The 27,900-nt window shown below is 38.9% G+C and overlaps 1 protein-coding gene across 2 annotated transcripts in view; it reads right to left on the reverse strand.

Annotated features, from left to right (window-relative positions):
* The window catches only part of ECH2 (enoyl-CoA hydratase 2), a 48,371-nt gene that overhangs the window by 5,222 nt on the left and 15,249 nt on the right, over positions 1 to 27,900 (reverse strand). Inside the window, exons 1-9 of one of the 2 annotated variants that reach the window (XM_077390641.1) lie at positions 20,719 to 20,859; positions 20,500 to 20,590; positions 19,852 to 19,874; positions 19,520 to 19,625; positions 14,794 to 14,864; positions 14,345 to 14,417; positions 9,304 to 9,343; positions 8,790 to 8,862; positions 8,553 to 8,703 (exon numbers count right to left, since the gene is read on the reverse strand). In XM_077390641.1, coding sequence (XP_077246756.1) covers positions 8,553 to 8,703; positions 8,790 to 8,862; positions 9,304 to 9,343; positions 14,345 to 14,417; positions 14,794 to 14,864; positions 19,520 to 19,625; positions 19,852 to 19,874; positions 20,500 to 20,562 — 600 coding nt within the window. In that variant the 5' untranslated portion in view covers positions 20,563 to 20,590; positions 20,719 to 20,859. Of the gene's footprint in view, positions 1 to 8,552; positions 8,704 to 8,789; positions 8,863 to 9,303; positions 9,344 to 14,344; positions 14,418 to 14,793; positions 14,865 to 19,519; positions 19,626 to 19,851; positions 19,875 to 20,499; positions 20,591 to 20,718; positions 20,860 to 27,900 lie in introns of those variants that run through there. The other variant, XM_077390643.1, reaches the window with a different exon arrangement.

The following is a 27,900-nucleotide window of genomic DNA, read 5'->3' on the forward strand; positions in this document are numbered from 1 at the left end:
GCCTTTGTCCCAAACTAGTTGGGGTCGGCTGATGAATCCTTTAGAAAATTTTCATGAAGAAGGTGAAAGAGTCTACCCGGCTCAAATTGACTAAGTCTAATCCTGACACTAGTTGGGTTTGTCTACATGGATCATTTTCTTTCATTCTCTCCTATCCAAGGTCATGTTCTCTGTTATGTTCCTAGTCCTCAGGTCTTTCTTCACTGTTTCTACCCAAGTTGTTTCCGTCTGCCCCTTCCTCTTTTTACTCCATCAACTTGGCACGATTCACTTCTTCTCATTGGAGCATCCAAAGGCCTACGTTGGATATGCCCAAACCATCTTAAGCGGTGCTCCCTCATCTTCTCCTCAATTGGTGCCATCCCCACCTTTTCACGGATGTCTTCATTTTCAATTCTATCTAACCTTGTGTGGCCATACAACCATCTAAGAATTCGCATCTCCGCTACCCTCATCTTATGCGCATACTGCTTCTTGGTGGCCCAACATTCTGAGCCATACAGCATGGGCCGCATGGTTGGCCTCACAGCTGTCTTATAAAACTTTCCCTTCAACTTGATGCGTATTTTACAGTCGCACAAACCTCCTGAAGCATGCTTCCACTTCAACCAACCTGCTCTTATTCTGTGGCTAACATCCTCTTCAATCTTTCCTTCCTTATGTAGGATTGAATCAAGATAGCGAAAGATATCCCTCTTAGGTACCTCCTGTCCAACGATATTTACTACATCCCCGCCCCGCCTCCTTACATTACTAAAGTTGCACTCCATATACTCTGTCTTAGTCCTACTCTGTCTTATACAACATATATTGATATAGTATACCACTAATACAGTTATAACCAGTGTTTAAAAACACGGATGCGACACGGAACACGGCCAAGAAAATCCTTGTTGACTCGGAGCGGACGCAGCCAAGAACACGGTTGATGCGTCTGAGTACTTGGTTGATGCGTTCATAACTCAGGAGAGTCAAAGGAGTTTTTATCGACTCTATAAGGCAAAATACGGAATGTCAATGCGGTGCAACGCGGAACGCGGCCAAGGTAAAAGGTAGTCAAATCGGGGGAATCGACACAAACGTGGGGCTTACGACTTTAGTTTCGGACCTTTCGGTATGTGTTTCGGTTCTGATATGCATCAGTGGGGATGAAAATAGAAACACTTTGGTTGTTTCGTGTCAGTTTTAGTGGAAATTTAAAACCATGGCTTTAAACATGAAGGTATGTTGCTTAACTAAAGATGATGTACACCTCAAGCTGAAGAAATGAATACTTTGGCGTTTTTCCTGGGTTTCTAAATCTAAAGATAACAAAAATAAAAAACATGGATCCAGATCAAAAGAGAGTTGGGGCGGGGTGGGGGAAGGTGGATACAATAGAAATCTAGTGAGTTTCCAAATTTTAACATAACTTCTCAAAGACTACTGCATGCACATGACCTGAGTACAAACCTAGGCTCGAGGGCTAAAGACTAACATGATAAATAAGGGGAAATGATAAATGCGCCCCTTTCATTACTAGGGACATCCAGCTACATTGTATCTATGACTGAAAAGGTGCTGATGTACATCGCATCTGAAGGAATGAAGTGACCTTGATTGCCACGTACAACGCAGCTGGGTGTCCCAAGTGATGAAAAGGGGCGCATTTATCATTTCCCTAAATAAGACTTTAGCAATATAGAGAGGAAAAAAACTTGAATGTAAAAGTACTCCGTAACTACGGTAATAATGTTCAATAGTGTAGAGAAAAATATTGCCACTCACCTCAATCTCCAAAAAACAAATAAAATTTAAAAAGAAAATATAATATGCTGGTGTGAGTTTTTGAATTTGTGCCCCTTCTGGAAGCACAAAATATAGATTTGGTGTCCATGTCAACCGGCATTTGTATATTGGACAACCAAGTCATATGTAGACCTACGATAAGCTCCAAGACCCCCACCACCCCTCGCTCGTCATCTAAAAGACCATGTTTTTAACCTGGTCACATGTAGAAATAGGTGGCCCTCCTCCAGGCACTGTGATTTGTCAGATCTGTGGGAAATGAATCATTCGGGGGGCAATGATATCATCATTTCAATGCCAACTACCAATAGAGTTCCCAATAGCAATTGGTCATCAATTGGAAGGTATTCCCCTCTCCACACAGTCTAATGCTTCCCAAGTTGTTGATATTGGTGCCTCACATAATCTTTTTGATAACTTAAGTATACTCTCCTCTATTTTTCCCTATTCTAGGTCTTCTAAAATCATAATGATTGTTGGATCTTCAATTCCCATTACTCATGTTAGTCTTCCCTCGATTAGTTCTTTTGTTGGATCTCTTCTTGTTCACGATGTTTATGTTTTTCCTAGTATTCAAAAGAAGTAAAAAAAAATTTTGTTTCTTGATTTACCTCCCAATTTTAATATTACTTTCTTTTTACTATTTCATATGTTGATGTGAAGGACTTTTCAACGGGAAGATCATTTAGTAGAGGATTGTGATGAGGAAGTCCTTGTCTACTTTCTATTCCCTCAAATTCGTCATCCTCATGTCCCAAAACTCATTTTTTAATGGTAGTGATAATTATATTAATCAGGGAAAAGAAAAGGAGAAACCCCAAAGACCGAGATGGTCAGCTTACATGCTACAAGGAAATGAAGAGAGAAAGGAAAAATACACAACCGCCTAAAAGGGGGAAGGGAATCAAAGAGCTCAAAATGGAGTCTATTCATCCTTGATCTAGCCAAACGATCTACATCAGAATTAGCCGATATCCAGACGTGTTCCAATACTATTATTGAACTTTGTATTGCCGCAGCTTCTTCTATGCCTTTGTCTATTTGGCATCATCGACTAGCTAGCACATGCTAACTTTGGTGTCATAGTTTGTTTCCCAGCTTTCTATTTGTAGCCTTGTAATAATGATTCTAAGTTGTCTCAATGTCCTAGCTGTCAGGTTGGAGAGCATAAAGAACTTCCTTTTGATTCATATGATGAAGCTAAATCTTCTATCTTTCTTATTATTGTCCATTCAAATGTCAAAGATGCTACGCCTATTTCTTATATTCTTAGTTTCCATTTATATGCTATTTTTATTGATGTATACATGATGTACTTGGATAAATTTTCCTAAGCACAAATCAGAAGTATTTGATATATTTGATACTTATGCACTTTGTTGATCAGCATTATCTGTATGTCTGTGTCTTTGTACAAAGGGAAATATACCTCTAAAGCCTTTTGATTTTTATTTTAACTCATGGCATTAAGCAACAAGTTTCCTATTTTCACACTCTCTCAAATGCAGAGTGCAAGCATAGACATACTATGGAAGCTGGTTTATGGTTCATTTCATTAACTGACTCGGAAATGAGGCGTTTCTTATCGTGGTTCATGTCATTAACTGGCTTCCTACTATTGTATATCATCAATTCCACTTCAAAAAAAATAATGGTATTGATCCAAATTATACCACTCCTAGATCATGGGATGCATTTGTTTTTTTTAATGAATGTGACACACACACACACACACACACACAGAGTAAAGTGTTTCTGAGCTCGAGCTCAGATAGCTAATCTGAGCTCGAGCGTCAGAAACTCATGTGGGCCCATTTCTGGGGTGATCCAAAGCATCCATTTGGAAGGCCCTTACATGGATAGGGGTGTACCAAAAATCAGGTCCATACAATCATCCTAACCCATCCAAAAGTGGAGGGAAAAATGGACAGATACTATTATGTATATGTACCTGCTACTACTAAGAGCAAATGGGATATATTTGTTGTGTATATGTACCTGTGAGCCTTGGCGCAACGGGAAGGTTGCTCCATTGTGACCTGGTGGTCACGGGTTCGAGTCACGGAAATAGCCTCTCTGCAAAGCAGGGGTAAGGCTGCGTACATCTAGCCCTCCCCAGACAATTGTGACTCCTACTGCACAACCTTCTCCAATCAGTACTATCCAGCCTTCTTCTATTAGTGTGGATAATGACAGAAAAGGTCTCATGAAACATTATGAGACAAAATACATTCGTGTCCATAAGTTGCCATCGGCGTTGATTGGTCAGGTAACTAAAATTGACAAAGCTTACTTCCATTGAAGATGGATAGAAGCAACAGTGAAATGATTGCTATGCACAAAAATGAAACAGAGGAGATTGATTTTAGACCTAAAGAAAAAAAAAATGCAGTTGGGTGCATGTGGTGGTCAGGCTAAAGAATAATGTCGATGGTACAATGGACATGTAGAAGGTTAGACTGGTAACAAAGGGGTACAATACATGGAATGGTTTAGAATATGAGGATATCTTCAGCGCTGTTATTAAGATGACCATGGTGCGTCTTATTTTGACTATGGCTAATTTATTGGTTTAGACTGTGACGAGACATTCAACCCTGTTATTAAGATGACCATGATGCATCTTATATTGACTATGGCTAATTTATTTGGATGAGATCATCAAATGGATGAGAAGAATGCGTTTTAACATGGACATATGAAGTATACATGGAGCAACTTGAAGGGTTGGAGTTGGAAGCTGCTGGAAGAAGACAATTTCTATGCAGGGTGAAGAGAGCATATATGGAATTAAGCAAGCACCAAGGGCTTGGATTGACAAATTTAGCCATGTCCTCAGAAGGAGTGGACATAAAAGGATCGCATCAGATAATTCTCTTTTTATTTAGCACATTGATTCATGTACAGTGCTAGTAATGGTCTATGTCAATGATATTATCATCACAAGGAGTGGCAACAGGGAAATTGAAGCGAAAAGTCAACTTGACAAGGGACTTTGAAATGAAAGATTTGGGAGATCGTCACTATTTTCTTGGGGGAGAAGTTAAGAGGTTGGGAATGGTATTGGCTCAACACAAAGTATGTTGTGGACATACTTGAAAGGTTTCACAAGATGGGCTACAAGTCAGTCAGCATACTAGTTGTTGCCAATAAGAAACAAACTGAAAAAGAAGAACACGGTAAAAGATACTATTGCATTATGGATTGTTCATTAACTACATTATGGATTGTTCCATGGATCCTGTTAGAAATAAGATTAGGGTTAGAAGAGAGGAAGAAGAAGAGGAGTGAAGGATGGAGAGTCTCCACTGGGGAGCTCCTCATGTATATGATGTATATATAGGCCCAAACTAGGGCAACAACATACAATGACTACAATACCCCTAACTAATACAAGTAATGTCTAAACTAACCTAATACATTATTCAACACTCCCCCTCAAGCTGGAGTGTATATACTATGAAACTCCAGCTTGCTACAAAGAACTACGTCAACAATTAAAAAAGTACAAGAAGCTCATGCACATCCAGCTTGGTATAACACTCATCCCCAAGCTGGTGTGATACATACATAATGAAAAACATAAACAAAAAAACAAAGGCCACCATGAACAACATCTAGATCAATGTCCATCAAAAGAGTAGCTCCCTTGAAGTAGCACAACAAGGAGAGCGATCAAATAGGGCCTCCCCCTGAATGAGAGCATGGCGAACATATCCGCATATCGAAGGCAAAGGAGGCGCCATGGCAAGAACAGCTACAATCCAGCAAGCAAAAGGGGCACACCAAAGGTGCGCACAACGAACATTGGCGAAGCAGCACAACGCCAAGTGAAGAGGATAGCAACTGATGGGGAAACTATCGAAGACAAGGTCAACGGAGAAACTGTTGCCTGGAGAGAAGGGATAGAGAGAAAGAGGATAACCAACCAACGATGGGGAAACCATCATCTGGAGACTAGGTCTACGGCATGAACATCGTCTCCTGAAAAGATAAGAAGATAGGAAGAGGATAACCAACCAGCGATGGGGAAACCATCGTCAGGTGACAACATGGACGGCATGAGCATCGTCACCTGAAGATAAGAAGATGAAGATAACCAACCAACGATGGGGACATCATCGCCTGGAGACAAGGTCGACGGTATGAACATCGTCGCCTGAAAAGAGCCGACCAACGATGGGGAAATCATTGCCCGGAAAGGAGAGGTCGACGGGAAAAGATAGTCGCCTGTAAGAGAGCCGACCAACGATGGATATGGAAGCCATCGCTCGGAAAAGGAGGAAGAAGATAACATGAAGGGATAAGGCATAAAGCCGAACAACACGAAGAGACATGAAAAACAAGAAATGAAAACAAGACAACACTCCCTCACGAAGACAAAGACAACACTAACAACACTCCCCCTCAAGAAAAGACAACAAAGTGGACAACACTCCTAAGAAAAGACACAAAGAACTACATGAAAACACTCCCCCTCAAGTTGAAGGTCAAATACCTTTAACTTGCAACAAAAAGAATACAAACAAGGCACTACACCGCTTTCGGACATTTGATCAAACACTTGGTGTGCGTCGTAGAGAAGAAGACAAAGGAAAGATGACAAACAAGGCACCACACCTCTCTTAGACATTTTATCAAATACTTTGTGCGCGCCTTGAAGAACTACATAAAAGACATAGAAGGTAATAGAAAGAAAGAGATGATAAGAAGACGACAACAAGACAAGCACAAAAGAACAACAAGAAACAATACAAGACAACACTCCCCCTCAAGTTGAGGCCAAAGGCCTTCAACTTGAAACAAAAAGAACACTTTCAAGGCACAAAACCCCTTTGAGACATTGCATCAAACACTTGGGATGCACCTTGAAGATGAGATGAGAAAGACAAAGGCCATAGGCCAAAAAAGCTATAGAGAAGAGAAAATAAATAGAGCTTTTGAGTGAAGGAGAACCCAAAATGGGTTTACACAAGTAATACAAACATGATTTTTGTTTTGTTTTGAGATATACGATAGAGGGAAAATGGGTTAAAAACGAAATACGTTTGACGAAATGAAAGAGAAAGAGTGAGATTTCTAGGGTATAGAAATGATTTTTTTATTTTTTATTTGGGTATTGTAGCTGGCTACTGTAGCGATTTACTGTAGTGGGTACTGTAGCGGTACTGTAGCAGTATTGTAGCAGGTTACTGTAGCAGTTACTGTAATGGGTTACTGTAGCAGGGAATTGAGGGGTTAGGGGAAAGGGAAGAGGGGCAGTGGGAGGAGGAGAAGGGAAGGACACGAGAGAGGAGAAGAAGTGACTTCTTCTTTTTTTTGAGATTTTGTGGTCTTGGCAAAAAGGACACGAGCAAGAGAGAGATTTTCTTCAAAAAAAATGAGTTTTAAAGACAAGGAAAGAGAGACACTACGAGAGAGATATTTGAGGGATTTGAGATTTGAGGGAGAAACTATAGAGAGATAAAGAGAGGAAAACGAGATACGAAAGAGATACGAGAGAAAGGGATGATGGCATGGAGGGAGATACTCTTCTTCTTTCCTTCTTGAAGGATCAGCTCATGGGCTTTGATACCATGTTAGAAATGAGATTAGGGTTAGAAGAGAGGAAGAAGAAGAGGAATGAAGGATGGAGAGTTTCCACTGGGCAGCTTCTCATGAATATGATGTATATATAGGCCCAAACTAGGGCAACAACATACAATGACTACAATACCCCTAACTAATACAAGTAATGTCTAAACTAACCTAATACATTATTCAACAGATCCTAAAATGTCAAGGAGATAAATGTCAAAGGTTATTCAGATGCTAACTAGGTAGGAGATCCCAAAACTAGAGGATTTGACATTAGTTTCTGTGTTATGGTCAATAACTACATGGTCTCTTGGAGTAGCAAGAAACAAAAAAAAACGTTACAAGGTCTAGTGTAAAGCTGAGTATAGAACTATGGCTTCAACTACCACAGAACTTTCACAGGTCAGACATCTACTTCCATAGCTTCATTTGAGATCTCACTCCATATTCCCTACAGTAACAATCAAAGTGCCATCAAGCTCTCACAAAATCAGGTGTTTCATGCTAAAATGGGACACATAAGAGATACATCACTCAGTGAAGGAGAAGGTAAAAAGTGGTGAGATTTTTCTTTTCTTTGTTTCCATAGCAATCAAGTGGCTAATATATTCACAAAAGGGCTTTTGACAAGTCATAATCAATCAGTGAACAAGTTAACTATGTTCCAAGGAACATGTCAGCTTGTGGGTGCTAGAAATTGTTGTACCTATAATACCACCCTTCATTAAGGGTAATATTCTCTTTTGTACCATAGCAGTATATGCAGGGTAGTCATTTTACACCGGTTAATGAAATCAATATCTCTCCCTTCTCCCCAAATGAACTCTATCTTCCCCAAGTACTCTTGGGAATACAGATCGTTTACATACTTAACTAGCATATTGTGGGAACTATTTGATTACATATGCTCATCTAGTTTTTTTGCATGTTTTACAATCGCAAATGATGATTTTTCTACAGGATTGAGGGCCTGTTCGTTTGAGATTGTGACAACGGATTGTGAGCCCAAAACCTATTATTGGTCTGAAAATTACATTCAATTTTGAGTCCAATAATAGGTTAGGGGCTCACAATCGGTTGTCACAGTCTCAAATGAACAGGGCCTAAGAAACAATCTTTGTACATTTTGTCTCCTTTTCTTGCCTAAAGTTTTAAGAATAAATGCATAATTTGATAACAAAGCATACCTGAGGCTGATGTGTACAGTCCTCATGCACTAAAAGAGGTTTATGTTTAGGAATCTTAACATGCGAGATCTGGTTGACTGGATATTTTGAATATGAATATAAAGGCGATGATTTTGAGAAGCCACCAGAACCGCGTAGATAGATAGTGCTCCTGCAAGTTGGATGTTTTTACAAGATCAACTAGTCCAATTCTTGGTCAGTTTAAGAACCATTTAGCCATCTGAAGATAACACTAACCGGTTCATGCATAGAATTTCACCAGACTCTTTATCATAACTAGTGGTTTCAATCTCAAGAACAGTTGCTTTACCTGCAAAATTGGCAAAACATAACTTAAGAAGTTATGTAGCTTTAACAAAAAAATGAGGGATCATGAATATTATCACTCAAAGATAAGACAAATCAGGCTAATTTTTTAAGTTATATTATATTTCATTTCAGCAACTCCAAAGACAGTAAAAAGAATTGGCAGTTTGGGACACATGCACACACGCACGTGCACGCGCACAAGCACATACACAAAAGGATGTAGTGCAAAATTGTTAGTTTCCATAAGAGAGATAAGAATTTAATGCAAATTTGTTAGTTTCCATAAGAGAGATAAGGATTTAATGCAAAATTGTTAGTTTCCATAAGAGAGATGATCCCATTGTACAGATATAAGAGGACCTGTTACTAAAACATTAAGTGATAGCTTGCATGAGAGCATACTCACGCAACCCAGAAAGTGAATAAATGATTTAAGTAATACCTTTGTCATGTAACCCAGAAACCACCGCTTTATTTTGTATCTGAATCAACATCATGATGGTGTAAGATAGTCACATAAAAGAAGGTGAATCAAAATAAATTATAAATAAATTATTTTGTAAGGTGTCAAATGGTTTGAGTAAGAATAAAAAGAATAGAAGATCCACTCTGAACAGAGGAAAAACTATAGCTCAAGTGACAAAAAAGTCAGCAAAGTATTCAAGGCTTGAAAAAAATTAGTGCATTAACCCGGGTATCGCTGACCTAATGTGAATCGGCCACTTAATGTTCTCAACTTGTAAAGAAGCAAACCAAAAGTAAAAGTAGCTTACTGACCCAGTTTGATAACAAAGAGGGGAAACAGACATTGTATGTCTTCCTTTTGAATGGCAAGGAAATATTCTATTAGAGGGAAAAAGAGGAGAGGTCCATGACAGAGATGGTCGAAGCTACAAGAAAAGGAGACAACATAAAAGAAAAGTACAATTGCTGTCAAGGAGGCATGAAAGAAAAACTCTCCAACGCGGCACTGCCTACACCCACTCAGGCAAGTGTATCCGCAATGCTAATCGAAGATCTTTTCTCATGCTGGAATCTGACATGGACGTATACTACTCTCACCTGAATCTCATCAATCATACCTGAATCTCATCAATCATATAGACGAATCTCAAAGGATGGGGATGGTTATCATCCACCCACCTAATCACATTAAGCGAATCTTCCTCAATGATCAACATAGGCCACACTCTGAGATTCTAATACCTTGTAAGACTGCTCTTAATTCACCTTCAATAGAATCTGGGATCCCGATCGATTCATAAAATGCCCACTTGGTCATCCACCGATCATCCCAAACTCGAGCCATTAAAGTTGAGCTTCAAGAACCCGAGCCCATTGGGAAAAGGCGGCCTACTTCTTGTGTCCACAAGCACATATCTCTCACCAAAATCTCCATAAATTAAAATCTCCATAAATTAGAACTAGGGATGAATCCCAAGCAAGGGAGAATCTCCCAGGCGATAGAAAGGGAAATGATTTTCATAAACAGATAATACAACTTTTGGTTAGAACTTTGAATACTCTTATCATTTCTTCCCTTCCAAATCACCCATAACGTGGGCAACAACATTCCTTGCCAAAAAATTCTCCCACTTCTCCTCCAAGGAACTAAGGACCAACAGTCAAAGAGGTCAATCAAACGAGATAGAAAGTCCCAATGAATGCCAAATCTACCTAGAATATGACACCAAAACTCTTTGGCCAGCCTGCAATAGAGAAAGATGTGGTCCACTGACTTGCCTGCCTGAATGAACAGGGAACAGTGACTTATAATTACCATTTCGCAACTCTGAAGGAAATCCTCTGTCTAAATCTTTTTTTGGGAAAAAATCCATCCTCTGAATCTTATTTTTGAATTTTATCCACCAAAGTGCACAAAACTTTTAAGAGGAGCCGGAATACTCCACACTAGCCAATTGATGAGAGAGGATTAGGAACAATATTTTGGTAAAAGGATTTAACAGAGAATATCCCAGACGAGCTCCAGGTCCAAGCCCTCTTGTCTTTGCATGACCTCTTGATATAGTGGGAATCCAAAAGGTTCCACAAACAAGCCATGCTATCAATCTCCCGGTCAAAGAAATTCGAACTAAACTTGATCTTCCAAGGCACCCTACCCTCCTCCCACTCTAAGCAATCCATGACGAAAGCATTCTTATCCGCTGTTACAACATAAAGATTAGGAAATGCTACCTACAGAAATTGCCCAACACACCATTATCGTGCCAGAACTTGATTCTATCCTCTGAGTATAATCTGAATCTAATCCCCCATTCAAATATGTGTTTTATCTTCAATAAATCTCTCCAGGCCGTCAAGCCACTATTTCTGAACTGATCATCTGAAATTCTGAAATCCCCCTGCCCGGGAAGGTGCCATATTTGCTCTCTTTAACCTCCACTCCACAGATGAGTTCTTTCTTCCCCAAATCTCCAAAGTCATTTCCCTAGGAGAGCATCATTCACACTTCTCAATGGCGAGACCTAATCCTCCTGCCTGGATCAGTTTGCAAACATCCCTCCAGTTAACAAGATGAATCTTCCTTTTTTCATTGTTGCCGGCCCATGGGAAATTCCTCTGAATCTGTTCAATCTGGTTGATTACGCTAATAAGGCATCTGAAGACGAGTAAGAAGTAGATCGGGCTATTAGCAAGGAAAGCCTTAACTAAAGTAACTCTTCCTCCCAACGATACCAAACCCCCTCTTCCAAGCGGTAAGCCTTTTCTCCAACCTTTCGACTATCGGATTCCACACTAGGCACCGGCTGCTTGGGCCTCACTTCTTCAAGCCTGAGGCCAAGGTAAGTGGTCAGAAACTGTTCAATCAAGCACCCAAGGATACCTGCCAAAAACTCTGTCTCACTGTTAGAAATGTGAATGCCCAACAATCTAGACTTCCGAAATTAGATCTCTGCCTGATAACTACCTCATAATACCACAAAACACATACATTGTATGTAAGAGTACAGAAATACTGAAATAGTAACAGATCACATAGGAAGCCACAAATTTCCCTTTCAGAAATGACAACAACAATAGTAGTAGTACCAATAATAATAATAGTTATGATGATGGCACTGATGATGGCGATTGTTAGAACAAAGTGTTTATTTTAGTCACAGTGTGTTTGTTTACCTTCCCGTGTGTTTGTCGAAGAACCAACATAGCATCTAATGAGCTCCTTAATCTTCCGGGAGCTTCTCTCATTGTAGTGGAAGATCCTGCTATTCCGTTCCTTCCGAATTGCCGATCAAATCACGAACAGAAGGTTCCATAAACTTATCATGAAGAAAATAAGCAAACTAAGCTTTAATAAGCTTTGCTACCGAGTCCGGCATCACCCAGCAAACTCCAAAGAATTAAAAATGAAGGCCCACAAGAAAAAAGTGAAATGAATTTTGATAGAAGTTCCAAAGGGAACCCTGGACAAACAGGAATTGGAGGCTTATTCAGGGATTCTAGAGGAATCATACTTCTCTCATGGACCGGTGGGGTTTTGAGGCTGAAATGAAGCGGAAGTCCGGGCATTATTATGGGGTATTGAAATGGTTCGCTAATCATGGGTATGGAAACCTAATCATTCAAGGGGACTCGACAAATGCAATATCATGGGCTACCAACGAGTCTGTAGGCCCATGGGAATTAGCAGATGTCATCACAGAAATTAGGGATCTAGTAAAAGTTATTTCCCCCAAACTTCAGCATATGCGCCGTTCCGCCAATAAAGAAGCAGTTATACTAGCGAAAGAAGGGGCGCAAAGAGTGGAGTTGGCCCTTGTCCAGCCGGACCATTCAATGGAGTTAAGGAGGCTTGAAGGGGCAGGGGAAGGGTTAAGAACTTAGCTATAGGTGTCCCTTCACAATCAGGGAAGTCTATCTTGAAGGCCAATTGTGAGTGGGGAAGAACATAAATGTCAGGGTGTCTGTAGTTGTTGTTGCAACAGCGGGACATCTTGTCCCCTCGATGTAATCCGATTATAGTTCATTAATTAAGATGTTACTTTTCAAAAAAAAAACAAGAAAAAAGTGGAAGGGCAGGAAGTAATGAAACAGTTCACTGTCTCTTTGGCACTAAAGGACATCACACACGTTTCTCGAGACGTACAAGGAGAAAATCACCTATACATTTCTAAGGGGAAACATTCTTCATCTACACCTATCCCAATGAGCCATCTATTGAATTGTGGCAATTGATGTTCAATCCCGAAGAGAAGGAAGAGACCTTCGTAGAGTGGGTTCTTACCATCTGATAAAGAATCAAACTTATTCAATCGTTCTTGCTATTCTATATTTCCTTGAAAAGGCGCCCAACCTACAAGAACTGTTCATGATAATACAATGATACTCTCAATCGTGGTGAATCAAGGATAAATTGTACGGTTCTTATCTAATCCTGCAATCCAACAAAGCATCATGACTCTTGGAGGATCGGAGATATACCACAAGGTCCACAACCTATATGTGGACGTAACAGACTTGACAATCCCCACTAGAACCCTGTAAGAGACCAAGAATTAAAAAAAACCTGTTTGACTGGTTGAAAAAACTTTTATCCCCTCCTGACCCACAAACATAAACCAACTCTAAAAGATAAAACAAGCTCAGACACTTCTAAAAGTCTACCTTAAAAATCCAAAGAAAATTTGGAGTCAAATCCAAACTACTTTCCCACCCGTCCTCTCTAAGTAATCGTCAACCAAGATACTTATTCCCATCAACTCTAAACAAACAACTTGAGAGGACTACGCATTCTTACTCAAGCAATGCATTCTCAGCTTGTAGGGTTGTCTGGTGAATAACTGAATATATTTTTTAACAGTTGTTCAGTAGAAATATTTTTCCCCAGAAGTTTTAAGTTTCACCAAATAAACTATAAATATCAGAGCTCTATAAACATCCATGTATGGCGAATGATCAATGAGGTCCCTCTCAGGGAGTGTACAAACATAAAACCAGTTTCTGTGTCCCACTTTCTAGGAAAATATTAGTTGGACATTATTGAATAAATTGGAACTGAAGGCAGTTGCCGCTTGAGGTAGTAATGTGTTCAATCATTGCAGTTTGAAAACAAAATTACAGGATGCCTTCTTGTGAATCCTTTGGTTTTAATAAAAGAATTCTGCCAATAATTGCATGCCATTTATGAGCAATTGAGCATATGTTTGCTGAACTTTAATATGCGTGAATGGCTATTCCTATTTGAAGAAAGTATTGGAACTGTAAATCCTCATGTGGCACTGCTATCTGGCTCAATTTGGAACCAAATCGAGATTTGTTTGATTACTGATCATGGTAATTTGGAAGAAAGGTTCCTTCATATAGTGAATTAGATCACAAGATACAATCCATATTCCAAGGTAAAACAATTACCAATAGCCACAAAGCATTAGAGAAATCAGCATTAATGCACACCGAGATGATAGTAAAAGGGGTCATCATGCATCTGTAATCAAACTGTTAGAATGTAGCCAAAATCTTACACAGCCACTTGAAGGTAAAGGTTTGTAGAGCTCCACGTATTGTTGGCCATGCAATAACAGACTTGGGTCAAATCTGGTAAGAAATTCCAAAAATCTGTAAGCTTCGGATCAGGATATACAATAGGAAAATGATATGGAGACCGAGAGTATGACCTAGTAGAGGACCTGCAATTAAAATATGACATTTGTTCAAAGAAAATTTACTTTTCCATGATTTCCCTAAAATTAAGGGCTGGCTCACATCACTTGTGATGCTGTCGCGTGAATCAATTTCTTCGATCCCCTTTTAGGTCCTATTCTCGGTTTCCCTAGCATTACTCTATACAATATTAACATTAGACAAAGCTATGATTGCATATACAGGCTAAATTTTCTAGAAGCTAAGACAATAATGACACCAGAATAGGTTCAAATGAACAATGAAAAAACATCTTTTTCAGAGTACTTACTGCAACGTTGGCAGGTGATGAAGTTTTCCCATTAATCCAAGACTAAATAGAGCAGCAAAAGTTGGCAAAACCTGGCAAGTAAGAATTTAATAAAAACGATCACCTGTTTGTATTGCAAAATGTTGGAGTAATTTAGGGCATCCCATTCAAGTGCCATTACCATAAAATAACAAAGAAGAACAAGCCACAAGCCTATACACCCAAGTTGTTCCATCAATTGTTGATGGCACATCATAAAAAACGGATGTCTGCAAGGAGATCTCATAATTTCATTCATCCAACTGCTATCGAAACATTGATCTAGTACAAAATGAAGATTAATTTTTTAACCACGATAGAAAGGACTTCAGAAGGACAAAAATACGTGTAGAATCTTTTGAAAAAACTGGGTTAGTCTAATCAAGTTCCTTTGGGGAAGGTAAGAGAATAAAGTGAGAGAGATAAGAGGGAAATACAGAACTCCGTATGGTTTACAAACAGTGACTGATATACTTTCCCAGAAATGACTAAAAACCTTAGTGACTTAATACACACATGCATAGTTCCAAAACTCCCCCACATCATCGTCGACTCCCCCGAGTCGACTCCTTTTTACCTTGGCCGCGTTCTTGTCCGAGTCCGAGTTCACTTCTTCTTTTCCTTTTTTTTGATAGAAAGTCCGAGTCCGCATTTTGTCCTACAAAGTCAATCAAAACTCCTTTGGCTCTCCCAAATTATGACCGCATCAATTGAGTACTCAACCGCGTCAACCAAGCACTCAACCACGTCATACCGAATTGACTAGGATTTACTTTGGCCGTGTTTTGACCCACATCCGCATTTTGAAACACTGCACACATGTAACTAAGCACTTGTCTAATACTCACCCTCAAGTTGTCGTGTTCTCTTGAACTTGATCAGATTGTCAAAAGATCTTCATATTGATATGCTATAAGGCCCTTTGTGAAGATGTCAACAGCTTGATCATGGCTCAGTATGCAAGGTTTAAAATTTTGATTTCAGTTTCAGTTTCCGTCACCGTCACCACGGAGACGGAAACGTGTCGGATTCGGTTGGAAATTTTGGTGGAAATCCTGTAAAATCATTGAAACGAATGGAAGCATATGCAAAGGATTGAATTTTAAGATGAAACTTCAGGAGATACTAGAATAAACACAAAATACACACTTAAAAACCATTGCATAAGCAAGACAGCCATACATAATGGTTTAAATAATAACATCACACTTGGTGACATGTGTTGTAGCACATGTTTGATAACTCAATACATGTTGCATTTCACATATAATTAATATAAACATGTATACACGGTACATACACCACAATTCATACGCAACGGTAAGGTTGCTCCATTGTGATCTGTGACCGTCCTCCCCAGACCCCGCAATGGCGGGAGCCTCGTCCACTGGGCCGCCCTTTTTTTATATAGTATACCAATGATGTACTTATGATTTTGATTTCGATATGTATTTCAATTTCGGTATCATTTCGGTGGGGATGGAAATGGAAACTGTGAAACTACCAATTACCCCAATAGCTTAAGCTATTGGAGAAGATATTACTAAATCTTTTAACGTTTGGCCCCTCTTTACTAAAAAGAGGGGCCTCACTCCTCCTCACAGGTGGCCCCTCTTTTTAACGTTTGGCCCACATGTGGCACATGTGGCTCCCTTTTTTTTGGGTTTGGCCATTGCATGTGGATCTTTACTATCAAGGAGGTTTGAACCAATGACCTTTGCGCTGATACCATGTGAAACAACCAATTACTCCAATAGCTTAAGGTGTTACTAAATCTTTTATACTTTTAACAGAAACATTTCAGTTGATTCGTGTCAGTTTTGATAGAAATTTAAAACCATGTTAGCATGTGTCTAGGAACTATCTCACGATTTTCTACCTCTTCTTGAATTAAGTGATAATTGATTTCTCTATGTTTGGTCTTTGAATGGAAATTGGATTTCGAGATAGCTTGATTGCACTTTGATTACCACAATACATTATGTGATAACCTGAACTAATCCGATCTAAACCAAAGTTCCCGGAGTGGATGACGAATCGAAGTGAGTTCAGCAATAGCAGCTGCCATCGCACGGTATTTTACAATTGTTCTCTACTTCTTACAGCTCCACGAGACTATACAATTGTTTATCATGACACTATCCTGTACTCAAATCTTCTCGTATCCGAATCACCATCCCAATCAGCATATAAATATAACAGTCCCACGTTCTAGAGTACCCCTATCTTTCAAAAGGAAAAAAGATCTAGAGTACTCCTACACCCTGACAGACCTCATGATTCTCTTAACAGCTTGTGGATGTTCTTCCCTAGGATTGTGGAAGAATTGACATGCCTGATTTATGGCATACGTAATATCAGGTCTAGTGATTGTGAGATATTGTAGGGCTTCCAACCATACTTTGATAGGTACAAGGATCTTAATTTTCCTCCCCTCTTTTCCGCTTTCCGTCTTGTTATAGACGGTTGGTGTCTTAACTGGTTTGCAGTTTATCATTTGGAACCTATTGAGAGGATCAGAAGCATACTTATTTTGTATCAACACTATCCTTTCCTTTTTCATTTTATCGCCACATCTAGGAAATAGTACAATTCACCTAGGTCCTTCATATCAAAGCTTTATTTTAGATTATTCTTGAATCTTTGAATTTCTTGACTATCACTTCCAATAATGATTATATCATCAATATAGACTAAGACAAGTGAAATACCAGATGACGTATGTTCAATTATTATTGAGTCATCTGCTACATTTCTTTGATACACTTAAGTGAGGGTTTGATTGAATCTACCAAACCATGCCTATGGAGCTTGTTGACATAATTCTCTCTCCTTGCCACTTCAAAGCCCTTCGGTTGTTCCATGTATACTGCTTCCAAGTTACTTTGCAAAAAGACACTTTTGATATCCATTTGATGAAGCTTCCAACTGAAGGAATTTGCAAATGCTACTAAGTTGGACTTATACCTGTCCATTGTGTCATTTGCCTTTTGTTTCAACTTATAAACCTACTTGCATCCAATGACATTTTTATCCATGGCCTGATTACAATCTCCTAGGTATCATTCTTATAGAGGGAATTTATCTCTTCTTCCATAGCTGCAACCCATTCATCATTGGCTACCACATCAATATAGGTGGTTGGTTGAGCTGGCTTAACAAGTTGAGAAAGTAGTGCATGTTTGTACGTCTGGTATAATGTCTGCATAGGGATTCATAACTCCATAATTGTTTGCATGACAGCTATCATGTGTGGCAGTCATTGTTTTAAATTTCAGCCAAAATCCGTAATTTCGGACAAAAATTTCAGATTTCGGTTTGGATTTCAGCTGAAATTTGGTCAAAATTTTGGCCGAAATGACAGAAAATTGAAAAAAATAAATCTTAAATCCATGGTGGCATTGACGAAAAAGATTAGACTAGAACTCGAGCATTCTCCCCATTAAACTCAGGGGTCATATTTGGCGTATCAGAGAAGCAAGACTCATCCAATGTGGCATGACATGAGAGTAAAATATTCGGAGAGCAGAGAGAATAACACGGGTAGCCTTTGTGTTCATGATTGTGCTCAATGAGGATGCAAGTAGTTGCTTTGGGAGAGAACTTCTTATGATTAGATGCTGGGACATAGGCATAATAGAAACAATCCAACAATCATAAGGCATGGCGGGAGCCTCGTGCACTGGGCCGCCCTAGTAGCTGATATGGAGATTGGAGGATGGTGATCAAGCGTATATGGGAGTCTATTAATAACATGTTCTCCCATTTGAAAAGCTTCAATCCAAAGATGTTACGGAGCTCCTAAGTGAAAGAGCATGGACAAACCAGCCTCCATAATATGTCCATATTTCATCTTATCCACTACATTTTGAGATGGAGTATGAGGACGGGAAAATTGTTTAACAATGCCGTGTGAATGAAAAAAAAAAATTCCCTGAAGACAGTGAAGTGCATTCACTACCATCATTGCTTTTCAGATGTTTAATTCATCTGCCACAACAGGTGGTAATGACCGTATGAAAGTGAATAAATGTAGAGATAACATCTGATTTGTGTTTGATAAAATAAATTCATATGCATTAAGAAAAAAGTATCCACAAATATAATGTAAAATCGAGAACCCGATATGGAAGAAATAGGCACAAGGGTGTCAGACATTGGATTGAACAAGCTGAAAAGGTGAAGAATTTTTTATTTTAATAACAGAGGTAAATGACGATTCATGGTGCTTCCCAAGATGACAACTAGGAAATAGCGCTCGGGAGAAGCAAGTTTTATTACATGACACGATTCATGGTGCTTCCGTAATAAAACTCCCAAGCATTGGATATTTTTAAGTGGATAGGCAAGTTTCGGTCAGATAAATTTCGATGGACAAAGCGGAAAATCACCTAAAGTGATGCAAACATCAATCTATGGGACTGTTCAAAAAAAAAATGCTGGTAGCACTCCAATAAACTCTCTGACACAGATAGAGAGAATATGAACGAAAAGCTTATCTTTCATCTGAAGCAAGAACTAAACAACAGAAATTTTTCTTCCGGTCATTAGATGTTACTGCAGATCGATTTTTGTCCATTGTAGCAAATGTATTAAATGCAAATGCCTAATTATCATAGTTGGAAAAATAGAAGTTTCTATCTCAGATAAAATTGTCAAATTAAAAATGATAAGTTCCTGCAAAGTAGCAGCACTGAATCTGTCAGACCTGGATAAAAGGTTGTCCATCTTCATGGTAAACGTATTTCAACTCTTTCTCATCCAAAGCATCTCCTGTGCATGCTCCAACACCAAGGGCATAGAGTGCTACATCTCTGTCAACGAGAAACAAAGTTTGGATGGTGGACAGAAAGTTTACAAGCTACAAATAAAAGTAAAATATCTTTTGTATATCTACTCTCATGTGAAACCCTTCCTATTTTTTCTCCTTCTACTCAATCAATAAAAAAAGTACAATATTAAGAGAATGCACATGCTAAATGTGAGAAAGCAAATCATAGGAAAGTAAAATATTGAAGTTGATATTCTTGAATGACTTACCTTTCGGTATACGTGAAAGTCGTCTGCAATGAAGCCCGTATATGCAACAAAAGAATAAAAAGATCAGCAATCAAGAAAACAATTCAGCCAAAAATGAGGAAATTATTCAAACTTGCAAACAATAACATCTTTGAAGTGTGTTTCAAGGGAAAGAAAAGCATGATTATAGAAAAAAAATAAACATCACCAACAGATGACAACCCAAAACTGGATTTGCTTGACACTGAAGGATATTGTTGTTTCCACAGACTACATTATTTGCATATCTCACCATTTTATTTTCAAACTAGATTACAAACATTATTTGCATATCTCACCATTTTATTTTCAAACTAGATTACTTATACATAATCCCACCATTTCCAATGATCTATAGGTTTGTTTTATGATCAACAAATCATTTTTAGAAAAAAAATAAAAAAAATCCTAGTTTCAAGTTTGAATTTAGGAAAATAGAAAAAAAAAAGGCTCCTAGGCAAAGCATGGAAATTCAATTTGGGGAAAATAACCATTCAAGATAAGGTCTTTGCATAAAATAAATTCAAAACATTCATATCAAGACTAGATCAATGATCAGAGTAACATTTTACAGAACTAATCAATATAAACACAGAAATTAAAAACGAATATACAACAATGAAATCAAACCTCGGGGAATTTATAAGAGATGAGAAGATCCGGATCGATGAAATCGGAACTAGAGCTCGCCATCACGCAACTCGGAGATCACAGAGAATATCTGGAAATGGAATCGTAAATTTGCAGAGTGAAATCAGTATTTAGAAATCCAGATTGAATTTAAAAAATGAAGTGTTTTGTTTTTTGAAAGCTTAAACCCTAGATATATGCTCGAAAGATAAAGATTACCTGATGGATTAGTTTCTTTGAGATGGAAAAAAAAAGGCAGAGTCTAAGAAAATTTGAAGGAGAAAATGGCAGAGATTAGAAGGGGGGCGATGAAAAATTCACACCTCGTGTAGGATAATTCGCATCACTGTTAACGTGAATTGTGGCACACTTTAACGCCTTTTAGGCTTTATGCGGGGTGCGAATTATCCTATAGGAGGTGCGAATTTATCAATTCCCGAGGTGACAATAGAAGAGAAGATACGTCACGTTTGGAAAACACAGAAAAGTCTTTTCCCCGTGGGACCCACGTGATGAATAAAAAGGATTGAGAAAAATACACTTAGACCCCTGTGTTTCCTAATGTTTAAAAAAGTTACAAGTAGAGCAAATGTGGCTTCAATCTCTAAAAGGTGGGCCTACATTGTTTGGATGATTCAAAGCGTTCATTTGATGGGCTCTGACATGGATAAGGTGCGCCCAAAAAATCAGCTCTATAGGATCATCCTAACCCTTCAATGTGGACGAACCATAAACTGAGGGAGTCTACCTTACACAAATTGAAACCACACGGGTCTGCTTATAACCTTTTAAACATTAGGGGCCAATTGAATGTGTCAGGAACCACAGGGGGTCTACGTTACACATAGATAAGGTGCGCCCAAAAGATCAGCTCTATAGGATCATCCTAACCCTTCAATGTGGATGAACTGTAAACTGAGAGGGTCTACCTTACACAAATTGAAACCACACGGGTCGGCTTATCACTTTTTAAACATTAGGGGCCAGTTGAATGTGTCAGGAACCACAAGGGGGTCTAAGTGTATTTTTCCCAAAAAGATTCGGTACATAGATGAAAACGATAGAGGATGTGGGTGGCACGGATCCCAAAAAAGGAGTAGAAGGGACGGTTCGATGAGAAGGACCAACGGTTCACATTTAATAGCATTGATTGCATTGATTTATAGGTCCAGCATTTGGCCCGGTCTGGACCGGCTGCTACAAAGCCAACACCGTTATCTCTGATAACTCCTGCCCTAGAACATGGCACGATGGCCAAGAGATGTCCCCATCAAATAGAGGTGGGAATGGATCTAGAAGGTCCGAATGTTAATGGACAGGATTTGGGCATAGCAGTTGGATCTGGGTTTGATCGTATCCATTGGATCCATATCCCATTATCCAAAATTATTTCCAACCGTAACTAAGAACTTAGACCCTAGCCCTAAAATCCACTGGAGTGTCCTAGATCCGAATAGAGGACACTAATGTACAAAAATATCCTTTGTATTTGTTTCATTTGTCTATTTTTGTAACATTAAAAAACCCTACTCAAAACCAAAAATAACATTTCATTTTCCCACTTTTAGTTTCGATGGGATTCCTTTTGCTTTCTCAGCATTCTTACCTCGTCCCTTCTGTAACCCTAAGCCCTAATTGTTTACAATGCAAGGAGTGTAGGGCATAGGACACACTGATTCACAATTTGATTCAAAATGGTGTTGGGGGGTTTCACGTGAAAGCAAAGATCCCACATCAGAAGTGTAATGAGATGTGGATGGGCTTATAAGGGAATTGGTTCCCTTCCCTTAACGGCTAGCTTTTGAGGGTGAGTTCTACCCGGGTCCCAACAAATGGATCATAACCTAGACTTAGAGAAAGTAAGTTCCAAAAGGTGCCCCAGAAAAGCATGCGACCCAGAAAGGGATCTCAAAAGGAATTAGACCCAGACATAGATGGATCCGAGCCGAACTTGATCCATTGACACTCCTATCAGAGATCAACTTGCAGTGAGAGGGGTTCGAGGAGTAATCCATTTAAAGTACCAATGTTCTAGATTCGTAGATCAACATTATCTTGCTGCTAGGAGGTTAGAAGAGGAAGCTACTCTTTTGTGGAATAGGGTTTATCTTGCAATCTAAACAGGGCCATTAATTTTTATCTTGTGGAAAAAAATTTCGTTGCAATTTTTTTGTTTCTACAATTTAGAGGGTTATGGGCCTTATGGCTTGTTTAGAGGGATCATTATAAATTGAAGGTCTTTGTAAATAAAACTTGAAGTTGCGTGGTTCAAGTTGCATTTTTTTTTAATGTGTAATCCAACAATGCAAAAACATGAAATTCAAAAAAGTTTTCCTTATCTACACTTTTCCTAAAAAAATCATGCAATCCAAATTGGGCTTGAATTTGTTTCTTTCTATGTGAAAAAGGGTGTAATGCAAATTGGGCAATGATAAATTCGCACCCCCTGCTGTACCCAAACGCACCCTGATACCATGATTTGACGTGAACAGTGCTCTACTTTAACGCTTTTTGACGTCAAATCACGGGTGCGGTGCGAATTTATCATTGCCCTATAAATTTTATGAGAGAACGGTTCCTACACATATGTGTAGATAAGTTATCTACACACTAGCTTAAAATACAATGGGGGCCACATTATTTGGGTGATCCAAACCATTCATTTTTAAGGCCCTCACATAGATAGAGTGTCCACAAAAAATCAGATCCATAGGATCATCCTAACCATTCAAACTGTGGAGGCAAAAAATGGACTAATTTATGAAGGTTTAAAGACATCCATTTTACCTCCACAAATCGTAGGGTTGGGATGATCCTATGGATCTGATTTTTTATAGACACCCTATCTATGTGAGGGCCTTTAAAATGAATGGCTTGGATCACCCAAACAATGTGGGCCCCCACTGTATTTTAAGCTAGTGTGTAGAGAACTCTCTACACATATGTGTAGGAACCGTTTTCTCAAATTTTATATCCATTTTTTAGCAGAAAAGTATGTAAATTTTATGTCATGGAAACTGAGCTTTTAGTCCATGTTTGGAAACCATGAATTTTTTCCAGTGGACATTTAGCTTACCCAATGGTGAGGGAGGCTGGTGGAGGGAGAGACTTGAGAGGGGACTGGATGAGGAGAGGGCAAGAAAAGGCTAAAAAAGTTGGGGAAATAGGCTCTAATGGTGGTGATGGGAGGAATAAATATGATAATAATAAAATTAAAGAAAAATGACACACCACTTAAGGTATTGTCTTTGCAGTAGATTCCTTGACTAACGGATTTTTATCTGAAAATAAAATGCAGATAGTTCATAGAATCTCTGCCCTTATGATATAATGCCTGCCACACTCTAGTAAAATATGCAACCACAATGTATTAATTAATATGAATCAAGCGCCCAAAATAAGTAAAAAGATTAATATTGGTATGGACAAAGTTAGCAAGGACACTTGAAAATAATAGGGAGAAAATAAGAGAGAGCGCAATTGGAGTGGGAAAACTGTTGGAGAAAGAGCATAAATTCCAACTATTGGATGAGATTTCTCATCAACCCACAATGAAGAGACAAATAAAACAAAAAGGAATGCTAACCCATGACCTTTCATGTAGAAAATCAAATTACTTACTAATATATCCAAATAATTTTTTCCTTGAAAAAAAAAACTTTTTTAAACATTTTTTTGAAATGCACTAACAAAAAAATCCAGAGGGAAGAAACTCCACTCAAAAATGATTTGTCCGTCTTTTTAGCCCTATCCTCATTCATGCTCACTTTAGTCTCTTCTTCTTCCACCTTTCTTACCCCTGTCTTACCACTTGATAAACTAACATTCGCGATGGAAAAAGGTTTCATAGTTGCTAAACATTACTTTGGTGGATTTTCTCATTCACGGGCCATCCATGGAGACCCCATCATATGACTAGTAATTAAACTAACAACTTTGGTTCTTCATTAATCCTTTTATTATATAACAAAACATGAACAATGTCTATGGATTAACCAGGATTGGCTTACAATAATGTGGAAAGCTTTAGCAATGGAACTCTGATATGATTTTTGATATAGATTTCCAAAAAAATGCAGAGAGCTTAGAGAAAAGGGGAGAAGAAGACGAAGAAGAAGAAGTTCAGAGAGAAGATATTTTTCTATTATTCCTCTCACATGCGTTGATTACAGTTTTATAGACATTCCTGACGGAATTGATGCTCTGACAATCAATCCTAACTGATTCTGCTATAGCTGGCTTTTCTACTTTTTAAAGAAATTGAAAAATAACAACTTGGGTTAACAATTCTGTAACTAATCTACTTCTAATTAGCCTTAATGACGGATATAATCCTTCATCCAAACAGGGTTCTTCTTCCTTCGACTGTCTCTGTCTCCACCTTGCTGCGACTTGACCTCCTTCTCATCCCAGCTTTGATTATCAGATACGCTTTGTTCGCTATCATTGCCCCCTTCTGGAAAAATAACCTTGTCCTCAAGGTTGAAGGATGGATATTCTAACTGTAGCTCAGTCAAATTTTCCCAAGAAGTGTCTTCTGGTAACAGGCTGTGCCATTGAACAAGCACTTGAGTTACTTGTTGATTTTGTTGGATTACCACTCGTCTGCCCAAAATAGCAAGGGGTGTGATAATTGGATGATTGTCGACAGTGTGGGAAGGCAAAGGGCAAGGGGTTTGTAGAGCAGGTCCATGGTATGGTTTGAGCTGTGAAATATGGAAAGCAGGGTGAATTCTGCTACCTTCTGGTAAATGTAATTTGTAAGCAACATTTCCAACCCGTGCAGCAATTTGAAACGGACCATAAAACCTCTTGCTGAGCTTCTGAGAGTGTCTAGCAACAACAGAGTGCTGTCTGTAAGGTTGAAGTTTTAGTAAAACCCATGTTCCAACCTCCAAATTTTTATCAATACGTTTCTGATCGGCCATAGATTTCATTCTTGATTTAGCTTTAGTTAAATTGTGCTTGACTTGAGCTAGGATTGTATCCCGCTGTGTCAGTTCCGTGTCAACAGCCTCAATTTTGGAGGACCCAGGAATGTAATGTGGTAAGGAAGGTGGGGGTCTCCCATACACTGGTTCAAAAGGAGTCATTTGTATGGCTGTGTGGAATGAGGTATTGTAGGAATATTCCGCCCATAATAAGTAGGAATGCCAATGCTTCGGGTTGTCTTGAACAAATGCCCTTAAATACTGTTCCACACACCTGTTTAACACTTCCGATTGCCCATAAGTTTGGGGGTGATATGCAGAAGACAGGTTTAGAGAAATGCCACTTAATTTGAAAAGTTCAGACCAAAATTTGCTGAGGAAAATATGATCTCGGTCAGATACAATTGACTTGGGAATGCCATGGAGTTTTACCACCATTTCTGTGAACAATTGAGCTACCTGGGCGGCATTGAAAGATGTTTTCAGAGCCCCTAAATGCGCATACTTGGATAACCTGTCGATGACCACGAAGATGCTAGTATAACCATTTGATAGAGGTAATCCAATGATGAAATCCATGGAGATATCCTCCCAGATTCTGTCAGGAGTTGGTAACGGTTGAAGCAGACTCATGGGAGGAGTCGTTGCATATTTGGTTTGTTGGCAAACTAAACAATCTTTGATGAATTGCTTGATATCGGAATGCATTTTGAACTAGAAAAAGCTGGCAGATATGCGTTTGAGTGTCCGTAATACGCCAGTGTGGCCTCCTTGTACAGTGCTATGAAATTCATAAATGACTTGGTGTCGCAAGGAAGAATTGGAACTGAGAAATATTATGTGATTGTGGAACATAAGCCCATTTCTGATTGAGAATTCTGGTGCTGCTGACCCCTTGTTAATCTGATCATGGAGCTCCAATAACTCAGCATCAATAAGATTTTCATGTTGGAGCTGTGCTTGAATGTTGAAAACGGGTGTAGAGACGACTAGCTGTAATTGGGTAGATTGTTCAACATCTGAAACAAAATAGTTTTCTTCAACTCTTGACAAGGCATCTGCTACCTTGTTCTCTTTTCCCGCCTTATACAAAATGGTGTAATTGTACCCCAACAACTTGCAAAGGTATTGCTGTTGTTCGGGGGTTTGAATAATTTGTGCCATCAGATTTTTCAAACTGCGATGATCAGTGAAAATTGTGAAATTTCTTCCTAACAAGTATTGTCTCCATTTCTTCACTGCTTCGGTGATCGCAAATAATTCCTTTACATAAGCAGAAGCCTTGGACATGGTGGGAGTCATTTTTTTACTGAAATAAGCGATTGGATGCTTATTTTGTATGAGAACTGCTCCGATTGCAATGCTAGAGGCATCGGTTTCTAAGATGAAATCCTCGTTAAAATTTGGTAATGCAAGAACTGGAAGTTGTGTCATGAGGGATTTCAAATGTTCAAAGGCTGACTGAGCATCCAGAGACCAATGAAAAACATTTTTCTTCAGAAGGTTTGTGAGGGGGGAGGCAAATGTGGCAGAATTTTTGACAAACCGTCGGTAATATCCTGTAAGGCCCAAGAATCCTCACAACTGTTTCAAGTTCTTTGGTGGAGGCCAGAGTTGCATTGCCTGAATTTTGACCGGGTCAGGCTTTACCCCATTTCCAGAGACTAGATGACCAAGGTACTCAATTTGATGTTGACAAAACTGGCATTTACTTAATTTGACAAACAACTGGTGAGTGAGTAAACAGTCTAAAACGCATTTCAAATGAGACACATGAGTATCCAAAGTTTTGCTGTAGATGAGGATGTCATCAAAGAATACGATGACAAACTTCCTGAGGAATGGTTTGAAGACCATGTTCATGGTCTTTTGGAAAGTGGAGGGGGCGTTGGTAAGGCCAAAAGGCATTACTAAAAACTCGTAATGGCCCTCATGGGTTCGAAAGCTGTTTTTGGGCAATCTTCTTGCTTCATGCGTATTTGATGATAACCAGAGCGCAAATCCAGTTTAGAAAACACCATTGAACCATGTAATTCATCTAAAAGTTCATCAATGGTAGGTATGGGAAATCTGTCTTTGATTGTGATAGCGTTTAATGCGCGATAGTCAACACAAAAACGCCATGAATTGTCCTTTTTTTTAACTAGAAGAACAGGGGATGAATAGGGGCTGTGGCTTGGTGTAATTATACCCGAGTCTACAATTTCCTGAATTAGTTTCTCAATTTCATTCTTTTGGAAATGTGGTTATCGATAGGGCTTTACATTCACTGGTTGGGAACCCGGAAGTAAATGGATGTGATGATCAATGGCTCTTGTTGGGGGTAGGCTTGTTGGTAACTGGAAGACAGATGCAAATTGGAGTAACAGTTGGGAAATAGGAGACGGTAATTGTTTCGGAATATCAAAGGATTGTGTATTGGACATGAAGCGAGTTGAAATTGTGTGATTAATACAAATCAATTGAAAAC

The sequence above is a fragment of the Tasmannia lanceolata genome, unplaced genomic scaffold, assembly GCF_043159265.1.
Source record: "Tasmannia lanceolata isolate RefF3 unplaced genomic scaffold, GAP_Taslan_0.1 ptg000011l, whole genome shotgun sequence".
Lineage (NCBI taxonomy): Eukaryota > Viridiplantae > Streptophyta > Magnoliopsida > Canellales > Winteraceae > Tasmannia > Tasmannia lanceolata.